Source organism: Theropithecus gelada, chromosome X, assembly GCF_003255815.1.
Source record: "Theropithecus gelada isolate Dixy chromosome X, Tgel_1.0, whole genome shotgun sequence".
NCBI lineage: Eukaryota > Metazoa > Chordata > Mammalia > Primates > Cercopithecidae > Theropithecus > Theropithecus gelada.
Genome location: NC_037689.1, coordinates 98,661,291 through 98,673,420, shown reverse-complemented (window position 1 = coordinate 98,673,420; position 12,130 = coordinate 98,661,291). Strand labels below are relative to the sequence as shown.

Sequence of the window (12,130 nt, the reverse complement as noted above, 5' to 3'; positions counted from 1 at the left end):
ACTGACAGTCCTGCTCACAGTCCTCAAAGAGAAACAGTTACTCAGGTTTCCACTAGCCCACAGGGCACGGGCCTTTTTGTCATTGGATTACCATTGCTGGGGGTGGCGTGCCAAGGCCAAGAGGGGTGACTTAAAAGGCAAGAGGAAATGAAAGCAGTTTTGTGAGCACTTTGCCCTGGTTTGGAGAACAGAGACGGCAGAGTCCTTCGGATAAATTTTCTGTTTCTCTAATCACAAGGAACGTTAACGGAGCTGCCGAGCTAGGGAACATTCCTAATCTATCTCCATCCAGTTAAGTGGCCCAGTCCCTAGTGGAGGCAGGTCTGCGGCTGTCTGGGAGACTAAACAGTGTGTTCCACCAGACGGCAGGAAATCGGTCATGAATACGAACTAATTGGAAAACAACTTGGTCCTTTCCGGAGCAAAGTTTCCGGAAGCCTTCCTTCCAGCCTCCCTGAGCCCTAACGCACGCACAAGAATAGCGTAGCCAGCTGTGTTGGAGTCAAGAGACAATTCCGTTATTTCCAGGAGAGGGTGTGCTTCCAGGACAGGGCTGGGTTTTAGTGCTGGAGCCCTTTGGCCTGTGTAAACACTCAGGCCACAAGCTCGCCTCCTCCTCTTGGGAAGAGGCACAGGGCCCCCTGCACTAAAGGGCGGAGCAGAGGGCGAGATGATGAAGCTCCTCCATTCCCCACAAGCCCAGACTAGGGGTGGGGGAGGTGAGGTATTGGGAAACCAGTCCAATTTAGTGAACAAGGGAATGAATCAATTGAAAGTTTGCCTTATGAAATCATGTCCTCGTTGGTTTGCCCTCATTCCAAAGGAAAGAGTTCATTTTTTCTTTTTCCCCTCTTTCTTTTTTTCTGTTTTCCCATTTCAGTTCTTCTGGCTTATGTTTATTTCTTCTCAGGCCTCATCTCCCCTGCTCTCTTTTCTCCCATAACGGGAGGTTTCATTGGTGGGCGCGGGGGAGGAGGGGGGGGTCATGGAATTCTCGTCAGCGGTTTCAGTTTGGTATTAGCCTCAAAGCCTTATAGGTCTTGTAAACAGGAGGCCAGATGTGTGTGATTCCCTAAAGTATTAGGTCTCCCTGCTCCGGTTACAGAGTCCAGCTTTTGAAGAAATGCTCAGCAGGGAGCAAAGGACTGTTTACCAGAAGAGAAAACAGGAGTGCCAAAGCCCTGTGGCTTGATAATGGTAACAACAACAAGAAGACATGACAATGGCTGCTAACATCTCTCAGCTCACATTCTGTGTTAAGCACATGACATATGTTAGCTCATTATGTCACCATAACATGTCAGCAGGGTAGGTATTACTAATGTGCTCCAATATAAAGCCGAAGAAACGGGCTTGAGGAACCAAGGGGGTTGTCCAAGGTCTCCCAGTTATTAAGTAGCAGAGTAGGCATTCCAGCCCAGGTCTGCTTGACCCCCTAGATACCAAACTCAGACACTCCACTGAAGATGGTGATTAGGGGAGAGCTTTTGACGATGTCCAACTGGGGTAAAAGTCCAAAATCTCTTTTGCAATCCAGCTTTTTTACTGTGTGTGTGGGATCGAAGGCCACCAAGCATTTTACATCATTCCAGATTTACAGGGGATGTAGGAAAACTGTGGGGGAAGACTCAATAAGATAATTACAGTCTCCATCAGGGTGCGGAAGTACGCTTTGTGTGGAGAAAGTTCAGACCACCTTGCCACTTTACACCTTTCCATTTTCCCATTTCCCCTCTTTGCCTATCTTTGAGTATTTTTTTCTTTTTTGCAAATGGTGGAATTCTTAGATGGGTATAAGAATGAAATTAAAGGGGAACACTCCCTACATTATTCTGTCTGCTTGTCCCTCTTTAGCCCTGGGGGAAGGACTTGGGGAGCATTCATCAGTTCCTTTAGATCAATCAGTGCTTGGTTACTGTGTGGTCTGTTACTGGGCTCCTCCAACCTCCATAGTACAGTCAGGCCCTCTAAGCACTGCCCTTCACAAAAGTATAGTTAGACATGTAATTGATAGTTAAAAGACTATTTCAAGATTCATATTAATCCTTGGTTTATGATGACAAATACAGTCTGACTTTCTGGACTGCACAGATATGCCAGCACACACTTTTAACCCATTCTTTGCTTTATTTATATTCTTAACTTTTCCCAACCACTGCTGATTATTCCTGGACCCTTTTTCTGATTAGCCCTGAATCCACATTTGGCTGCTTTTCTGTGCTATGCTCATTTGAAGACAAGGCTGTAGAAGTAAACAAAACAGTCCTGGATGCATAAAGAGTGCTCAATAAATATTTGTTGAAGGAATGAATGAACAAATGCATGAAGGCAAGCCCAACAGCTGAGCTAGCAGTGTAGGGGAAATGTCTCTCATCATGTGGTCTCCTAAGGATAGAAGAGGGAAGGATGAGTGGGATTGCAGGGCTGGCGGAGGCCTCACCAATCTGAGCTCCTCAGGAGTGGTGACTCGTGATTCATGTGGAAGTGGGGAGTTCCATCTTTTCAAATAGCCCTTTGAGAACCTCAACTGAATCTAACTTTTAAAAAACTGCTCTGTGCTCACGACTCCAACAGCTCAGGCTTCTGTTTTGGGAAAGGTAAAGACCTTTGCATGCCATGAGGTTTCATACAGGTGTTCAGAACTGGGCTTCGAGCCATGTAATCTCCACTTCTTTAGTCCTGTGGTCTTTGGCTGGATTTTGGTCTCTGTAAATGAACTGAAGCTAGGGGAGGTTGGGGAGGACAGTTGCATATTTATCTCCTGGAGACTTGGGGCACCTTTAACCCCAAACAGGATATGCTCTGCCAAGGGCTTGACTTGAATTTTTTCATCTCAATGTCAGTCCTTGTGCTTCACCCCCTACAAAGCCAGGTTAAGCCAAAAAGGGGAAGAAGTTTGCATATTTGTTTGAAAACTTGATGCAGCTGTTCCAGACAAACAGAGCTACTGCCAAAGGCCTCCACCAGGAGCTAAGGGCATGTGGAAAATTTTAGCTGCAATGACTGTGGCTGTGATGGGAGCAGTTTGTTATTTACTCATCTCTGGATATTTTCCTAACCCCATTGGTTGGGCCTGTCTCCTTCCCCCACTCCTCCCTACTGGCCCCTGTGAGGGCAGACACTGCAGGCCACAGAATATTCTTAGCACTTGGAATGCCAGCTGGGCCCCATATAAAACCTCTGTATGCCACTTCATTATCCTGCCCTCATCCCTTCCCTCTCCCCTTTCCCTCTTCTCACTGAGTTTGTTCTCTGGCTCTCTGGGTGAAGAATGAAATGTTCAGGAATCCAGAAAACTCCATCCCTTCTGAAGTAAAGAACAAATGAAAAGAAACTGGGAAATTCCTGATTAAAAGGATGTGATCTGTATTACCACTAACAGCTTTGGCATAAAAGGGCTATAAAAATCTCATTTTATAAATAAGGTCAGGGAGGGAGGGAGGGAGGGAAGAAGTCTGATGGATTCTTGTTTCCCTTGAATAGATTGCCTGCTCCCTTATTTTTCCCAAATGAGATTTGTGGTCTAAGTCCATTTTTGTGGTCTTGACAAGGGTATTTGACTCATAAGAGGATTAATATTAATAAAGATTTGATTCATAAAGGATTTCATATTAGAAAATGGTTTTCAGGAAGCTAAGTACACAAGCAGGTGAGACAATGGCCTCAAAGGTGATGTCCAACCTTCTCATGTTTGTACTAGTGTGGCCTATTTCAAATAGCTCTTGTTAGACTGCCTTAAAAGCCTCCTTTGGTAGTCTGTTGCAATGTTTAACCATCTTTATTGTCCTTTAATACTTCTCTGTATAGAAAATAAGTGTCTCTTTTTGTAGTCTAACTCTTTCTTCTCCAAGTCTTGGTCTAGGACTTATCCTTCCGGGAAATAACAGACAACAGCTCCTAGAACTTACCTGCATACCATGTTGGTGTCACTGCTGGAGTCAGGAAGAACAGCAGAGAGAGAGCTCCTCTTTGAGTTAGTTGACTGGCCATCCTTGAAAGGGAGGATTATGGAGACAAGAAAAGATGTATGTATGGCCTGAAGTACCAGGGTAAAGGAAAGTGACTTTCAGAAGTCAGCCATCAATTAACTTCCAAAAGTGGGGAAGCAGAAATATGGGATCTGTGAGGAAGAAGAGAGATTTTATAATTAATGAATGCTTTTTATATTATCTCCCTCATAAGAATCTTTCATGTTATAGAATAACAAGACTCTGTTTGTTATTTGTGGTCCCTTTTCCTCCCAGGAGGAGGAGGACGTAAAACAACCAATCTTCAACTGACCCTGGTGGGATCAGATGCAAATGCTCCATGGTCCAAGTTATAGAGAGGGACACTGAAGTACTGAGACTAGGAAAAGGCCAACATAAAATTACATGGAACCAGTAGGGAACCTGGTGACCTAAAGGCTACCATTAGGTTTCATTCATTCAACTAACATTGCCTAGCCACTAATCTGGGAAAGTGTTAGCATATGTGGTCTAAGAATTTGAACACTGACGTTACACAGGTCTGGATGTGAATCCAATTCTGTCACCTGTTAGCTATGGGGTCTTGGACAAATTTTTTAACTTCTCTGAGCCTCGGTTTCCTCATCTATAAAATCGGAATAATAATACTCTCTACCTCATGAATTGATTATTGCCTGTCATATAGGGAAGTAATTTATATATTAGACAATATTATTACCAATTTTGTATTGGACAGGACTGAATGTTTCCCTTCTTTAGTCTCCCAGGCAGTAACTATACTCTGGCTCTGTTCTTAGCTTTGGGTTTTAAGGCTTAGTGGTTTGGTAGTGGCTTCTGGCTTTCAAGTCCAGCCTAACCCTCTAGTTTTACCTTGCTGGGCCAGCAGGAAGTCAGCGAGGTAGAGGAGGACCTGCTGAGGTACATGAGGAGAGGGTGAACAAGCTCCAATTGCCCTCTCACTTCCTGCCCTGTCCTCACCCTAATGGGATGAGAGTTTTGTGGTTCCCAGTAGGCAAATACTTTGTAAATGACAGTATTAAAATTTGCTGCCCATTGGTATAAATTGGCCACTGGGCATTTCAGCAAGCACCCATTCACTCACATGCTTTCAATGAAATGCCATGCTCAGGGGAGGAGTCAGTCCTAGAAATAGAGAAACAAAAAGGTGGTAGATTCTGGCCAGAGTTCCTAAGGGACATGCAAAGCCCAAGAAAGGGAAAAATTTATTTTCTAATTCATTGCTACTTGGTTTCAGACTTTGTCTAGAAAGTGACAGGGAGGCAGGATGGAGAAAAAGAATAAATGAAGGAGAAAAGGGAAGTAGAAGGATGTGGGATGGAAGGAAAGAAAATCTGACAGAGCTGAAGGAAAGAGATGGATAAACACAGAAAGAGGCAACAAAAGGAGGAGAAAGAGGAGATTAAAGAGAGATCTGGGAAAACAAACAGTTAGATAACTAATCACCAACCCCTCTCCCACATCTAGCCTCCATCTAGTTCCTTTGTTCTGGAGCAGAGGCATTCCTTTTTCAGACCCAATACTCTGAACCTGTGACCTCTTACGTGTCCAGCTTCTCCCCAATCTCAGGCTTAATACTTGACTCACTAGAGTCAACCATCCCATCCCTCTGCTGTGGGCCAAGAAGTTGCTGGGAACATGTGTTTGCAGTCAGGTCACAGCATAAATGAAAAGCAGCATATGATCCAGCTTCATAAAATAACTTCTCCCCCGACCTCCACCCCCAGCCATGTTGCCCAAGTTCTGGATCTCCTTATCCCCTTCACAATTGTGCATTGCGGTAGTGGAGTGTGGAGGGATTAGTTGCAGATCTTACCTGGTTTATGGTATTTTGTGCCCTTTTTCTCTCTCCTCTTTCTCCTTCCTCTCTGCTCCTCTCATCAATTGGAAAAAACCTTCTACTTCAACATTCCTAGAACGAGTGGCTCCTGGTCTGTCCCGACCTCCGGGATTCTGTTAACACTGCCCAGATGTTACGACGTCCGCATCTGCCAAAAGTTTCCTTAAAGCTATATTATCCCCGAAGCTATAGTTATTCCTCTCTCAGAGAAGGGTTTTAGAAAGATGGGGGAGAAGGAACACAGGGATTAGAGGAACTCAGTCTGTCTGCTGCAGAAGAGGGGGAAGTGTGAATGGCACTGGCTCCAAGCCTGTGAGTATAGTGATGACTAACACAGAGGCTGGCTTAAGCGGCCTCCAGAGATGTGTTGCACTGAAGAACACTTCTTTTTATGACTCAGCATGACATAAGAATTGAATGAAAAGGGATTTCACAAACACAAACACCAAAGAGAGGGGAAGACTATAGCTGATTTTGACATTCCCTAAGATTTCTCCTGTAATTCCTTAGGCTCCCAACTCTGAATTATCTTGCAATCTATATGGTATCAGGTCAGATACACTTTGAAACCCTCATGCCAGTGACCTAACTTCTCTGGACTTCAGTTTCTGTTAAGATTATATTGTTTACAAAAAAACCCCATGTACTTCTTGCCTGAAGAATCAAGACTGATTTCCCTTACTAAGAATGGAAGGAAAGCATGCCTGGAGAGGCTTTAGTGGGAGGCTGTTTGAGCAAATCTAGCTGCATCCCAGTGGTCTCTGATGGAGGGTTACATTTCACTCAGCAAGATTTTTTCATTTTAGTATCTGATAATAAGACTGTTCTGCCATAGCACAGACCAGCTACTTACAATCTCCCTCCCCTCACAGTTGACATTTCCATCTCTTGGAAAATCAGTGGTTATAGAAGGAAGAATTTTAAGCTGTTGTAGAAAGGGTGTTTCTCCTGTGTATGCAAGCAAATTGGTAACCCCTTCTCAGTCATAATGGGAAGAATTGTACTTATGAGAATACAAAGTTCAAAAGCAAGCCTGAGCCTGCTTCATTTCCAATCCACCTGTGACAAATATGTATTGAGTATCTACCATGTGCTTAACGGAGTAATACCTATGTAAAGAAGATGTGGCTGGGCGCAGCGGCTCACGCCTGTAATCCCAACACTTTGGGAGGCTAAAGAGGGCAGATCATTAGGTCAGGAGTTCAAGATTAGCCTGGCCAACATGGTGAAACCCCATCTCTACTAAATACAAAAAAAATTAGCCGGGCGTGGTGGTGCCTGTAATCCTAGCTACTCAGGAGGCTGAGGCAGGAGAATTGCTTGAACCCGGGAGGCAGAGGTTGCAGTGAGCTGAGATCACGCCACTGCACTCCAGCCTGGGTGAGGGAGTGAGACTCCGTCTCAGAAGAAGAAAAAAAAAAAAAAAAGAAGACGTGATCGTCATGGCCTTATTCATTCCATAAATTTATCAAGTATCTACCATGTCAAGAGTGGTGGATGTAGTGGTGAACAAGACAGACAAAATCCCAGGCATTGTAATTCATAATTAATTCAACAAGTACTTGTTGAGCATCTATTATGTGCCACACGTGGTTCCAGGTATTTGAGAAACATCAGTGAACAAAACAGACAAAAATCCCTGCCCTCATGGAACAGAGGAGACAGACATCAAACAAGCATGTTCTTAATTACAATTGCGTGTGTTTAGGGAATCTTTATTGGTCATCTACTATAAGCTGAGCAGTGCAGATACAGTGGTGAGCAAGTAATGTGTGACTCTTGATCTTATGGAGCTTACTCTCCAGCTCCCGGAGTTTATGTTTAGTAGGGGAGAGAAGAGGGACGCAATCAATTATAAAACAATACAACTCCCTATGGTAATAAACTACCAAAAGCTGCGTTACAGACTTTAAGGGCGCTAGGAGGAGGTCAGAGGAGGGGGGCATCTGAGAAGAGATGGGCCTTGGTCTAGTCTCAGGCAAAGGAAATGCCATCAACAAGAGCTCACTGTTAGGTCAGAGGAGGGAGGGGCCAACTGCTAAGAGGTTTCAGGGAGAGACAGAAAACAAAGTTGAATAAATAGGGTAGGGCCAGAAAATCAGATATAGGAGGTTATTTTAAACTTATATGTGAGAAAATAGTGAATATATTAAATGTGTGTGTCTGTGTGTTTGAGTGTGTGTGTGTGTGTGTGTGTGTGAGAGAGAGAGAGAGAGGAATATGAGACAGAGAGAGAGGGAACAAGTAAAGTAATATATTCTACCAGAGTTTTTCTTTCTTAAACCCCCCTTTACTGGCTCCCTCTTGGCATAGCGTACAGTCTGAGTTCCTTAGCATTGCATACCATGCTCTTCACAAGCAAACCCCATCTATGTCCTTAGCCTAGTATTAAGCACATCCCATGCCTCCTAATTCTGGACACACTCCGCCTCATGCTCTTCCTTGAGCTTCTTGTTCTTCCTTTCGCACCCCGGAGCCTCTGCACAGACGTGTTCACTCTGCTCTATAGTCCCTTCCCTCCTTTCTTGGCTTATTGGAGTTCTACCCACCCTTGCTGCTGAGAAGCTTCCCCCAGCCCATCCCAGCCCAAGTTGGTTAACTTTGCCTTCCTTTTCTCTCACAGCACTTTGTACATATCTCCATTTTAGGACTTTTCACACTTATTGACATTGTTCTTTACTTATCTCTGACTCCTACTAGACTATGAGTGCTTAGAGGGCAAGAACCTTATCCTAGTCTTGTTCATATCCCCAGCCATCCAACACAAAACCTAGCACATGCCAGGGTGAAGATGCTGCGTAAGGCCTCAATCCCACTGAAAGCTGGAAGGAGTGGGATAGAGGGGTTCCAGAAAGAGGTTAAAGAAGAAAGTGAAGGGGGAGAATATGGAAATCATAGGGAGATCAAAGTAAGGGGATATGTCAGAGGAGAGGGACAGCATTCTTGTGAAGCATTGGGATTAATAATATAAAGAGCTCACTCAAAACAAGTGAGGTTAATCATAATAACCCCAATGTTTCTGCAGCATGTACTCAGTGTGTAAAACACAATGTTAGACACTGCAAGGCTATAAAGTGAAATAAAACACCTCTCCCTATGGTTTGGTTGGGAAGATAAGACAAAGCTAGATAAGGAGACTGACAGCATCCAGGCATAGTCAATTTCTTAAGTTTCTTAAAGTTCAGTACCATTTTCAACTTTAAGACTTTTAATATGCAGCCCCTCAGCAGTAAATAAGGTATTGTTTTACGAAATATTAGATATGGAAACTGACTTCCCTAGTTGAGATCTCAGGAAAGCTCAACCAGGCTAGACTAGAAACAACTTTCTTAGAAAATGGACATAGAATTGTGAATTTTAATACCATTTAAAAGTATTTATCATGTCTGTGTGTCCCAAACTATATATTATGAGCTTTTTTGAAGAAGGCAAGATCAGGGATGGAAAGGGAGTAAAGGTTTCACAGAGCATCTGAAAGGAGTGGATGGGGAAAAAAAGGAATAAAAATAGACAAAGAATAGAATTTCAGAGAAAGAGAATGGGAATACACAAGAGACAATAGAAATAAAGAGATATTCCATTAACGCAACGGATTTTTTAAACTGTACATATGAATTAGCTGTTTAAATAATGAGGTATCTGATGGCTGTAATACAAAATGTGAGACATTAAGAAAACAAGTAGGATGTGCCTTTAAATTCTATGATAGTCACTTAGCCAAAGGTAATTGAAGGGATGCTAGAAAACGGATTAGAAAATGAAAATGGTAAAGTTATTATGTGAATAAGAGATAAGATGTACTCTCAGTGATACAGCTGATTTTTTTTTTTTTTTTTTTTTTTTTTTTTTTTTTTAGTGGTTCCTAAGAGAGACAGTAGGAATGTCCCAAGACATTATCTAGGTACTCAATTTAATTTTTTCTGTTTTATGATAGTGTGATACTGGGATGGCTTAGACATTTAATTTTTTATTTAATTTCAACAATCAATCCTGAGTAATTACTGTGTGGTTACTCCCAGAGACCAGTTATGACCTCAGTGAGCAATCAGCTCAACAGGGATTGGCCGAGCAGAAAATGAACTCATCAATAGGGCATTATGTCCTAGGGTACTGAGGACAGTATAAAAGGGGACACAGGAGCCCTGCCACACTAGCTCTTCAGTAGTTTCTGAACATCTAGACGGTAGGATGTAGAATAGGTAAGTAGAAATGCAAAGCAGATATTGCAGTGATTGACTAAACGGCTGAGTTAATGGGAGTGAGTGTGTAGTTTAGACAGTTATGCTGTTAGAGAAAGAGGTGAGGGAGGAGGGGCTTTTTACTGAGTTGGGATTGAGCTGGATATTCAGTAGAAGCAGAAAGTATGAGTGAAGTAGAGGGTGGGCAGGGACTAGGAAATAGCACTTGTTTATTGGGGGGTTGATCGTACTTACCTGGTACAGAGCGGAAAATTCACATTGGAAAAGCAGTAGGAAATCAGTTGAGATTGTATTGGGATGAGGGGCTTGGTAGGGATGGAGGGAGGTTGGAGGTGGCACAAGGGAGGTCTGACTTAACAGTGAGCCCTTGTTTATGTCATTTCGCTTGCCTGATGTCTAGCAATGAAAAACATTTACACCTAATCTTGAAGGTTACAGGAAGTTAATTGGGAAGGGAGAGTACTAAATGTTCAATGTAAAACAAGCAGTAACAATACTTAAAGTATTTTCCTTTTTTTCCTACGTGGTTGGCATCAAATTGTGTTTCTGTGCTCAGAAAGAGGGAGAAATTAAGAGGTTGAACAAGAAAAAGTACTGAACTCTCTGCCTTATCACTCTGGGGCAGGTAGGGTTACTTCCTAGGTGACTGGGCTATTGGAGTGAAGGCAAAAGCCAAACTCAACCAAAAAACCCCAAGTGCAAGGCAGAATTGGGGCAATCATTGAGGTTCTTAAGCTTCAGAGGTTCCGAGGAGCCCTTGTTTGTGGTTAAATGTCTGTGCAACAGCAGTCTTTACTCAGGTTACTCTGAGAGGAGGCAGCTGTGTGTACAACAGCAGCTATGTTTCATCACAAAGTGGGCCCCATTTCTGATGAAAGACACAGAAGTTACCCAGGTTTAGTCCTAGGCAGCTTACCTAGCTTCTTTCAATCTGTTTCTTCATCTGTAAAATGAAGGTGCTAGGTGTGTCAACCTCATAATAGGGTTTTTGTGATGCGTGCATATGAGGTAACGTGTATCAAGCTCTTAGTGATAGTGGTTGGTATATAGTCAATGCTCATTATGACAGTCATTATTAATACTTTAAAGAATACATTTATCTAATGGCCTAGGGAAATACTTCTTAAATTGCCTTAAATGGGATTAGATGCCCCTTTGGTCTGGGTACCCAGACCCAGGCCTAGGTTTGAACTAAATTGAATTTCTGGGTTTGGTGCCATGGTGGGCGTGGGGAGATGGAAGTGGGTGTAGCAGAGTAGGAGGCAATGGTGCAAGGTGTTGTGGCCATAGGAATATGAATTTCCAGGTCAGCATTTGGTTTAGTTTGGCACCGAGTGTTATTCAAACAAAGCAGCGTTGTGAGTGGTAGAGGAAGGGAGAGGAGGAAAGTCAACACATTCTTGGAAATAAGATGTGGCTTTTGCTTTGCTATTTTGTTTTTTCTTCAGCTACAGATATATTTCTTTGCTCTTGGGCTCACATTGTAAATCCCTTCCAGTACATAGTACAAATCTAAATTTCAGAGAAACTTCTCTTTAAGATGACAAGAAGTTATCAAGACTTCCCTTGATCCTTGTTTTTAGTATAAGAACCCCTCAGTTGGGGTCATTTAGCCTAGGGAGAAATCTTTGCATGTACTTAGACACCCCCCTCCACCATGTTGAATATCTGCTATTTCCTAACGACTTTACCTCAAAGTGTTTGAAGGTGTATGTAGATGTACATTTATCCATTCTCCATGTATTTGTGTATTAGGCCTTTCAAATTTTAGTAAAAAATTTTAGTATAAAGCCTGGCAGTGCAATAATTAATTTTCCAATAGTTGCTGCCTTGCACCTCAGACGTCTGGCAAGATGTTATAGGATCTGGTCCTAGGTCAATATTCGAAGCACAGGGAAGCTCTGTGTGACCAAGTCAATGGAACTTTCCTGTGTTCTGGTCCTGAGATGTACGTTTAGAGCAACGTTTCAAGCAGAAAAGTCTGAGTATTCATCTCTCCTCCACAAATACAGGTCTTTTTGCAATGGCAATAAAGTAAATAGCCACTTGTGATATTAAGCTTGTGTCAATGATGAAGGGTTGGATTGCATAGGGAACTGATATAG

At 42.9% G+C, this 12,130-nt stretch overlaps 1 protein-coding gene across 2 annotated transcripts in view; it reads right to left on the bottom strand.

Annotated features, from left to right (window-relative positions):
- The window catches only part of SRPX2 (sushi repeat containing protein X-linked 2), a 29,932-nt gene extending 23,783 nt beyond the window's left edge, over window positions 1–6,149 (bottom strand). The window contains exons 1-2 of one of the 2 annotated variants that reach the window (XM_025372640.1): window positions 5,803–6,149; window positions 3,909–4,120 (exon numbers count right to left, since the gene is read on the bottom strand). In XM_025372640.1, coding sequence (XP_025228425.1) covers window positions 3,909–3,990 — 82 coding nt within the window. In that variant the 5' untranslated portion in view covers window positions 3,991–4,120; window positions 5,803–6,149. The remainder of the gene's footprint in view (window positions 1–3,908; window positions 4,121–5,802) is intronic. The other variant, XM_025372641.1, reaches the window with a different exon arrangement.
- Window positions 6,150–12,130: the final 5,981 nt, after the last annotated feature.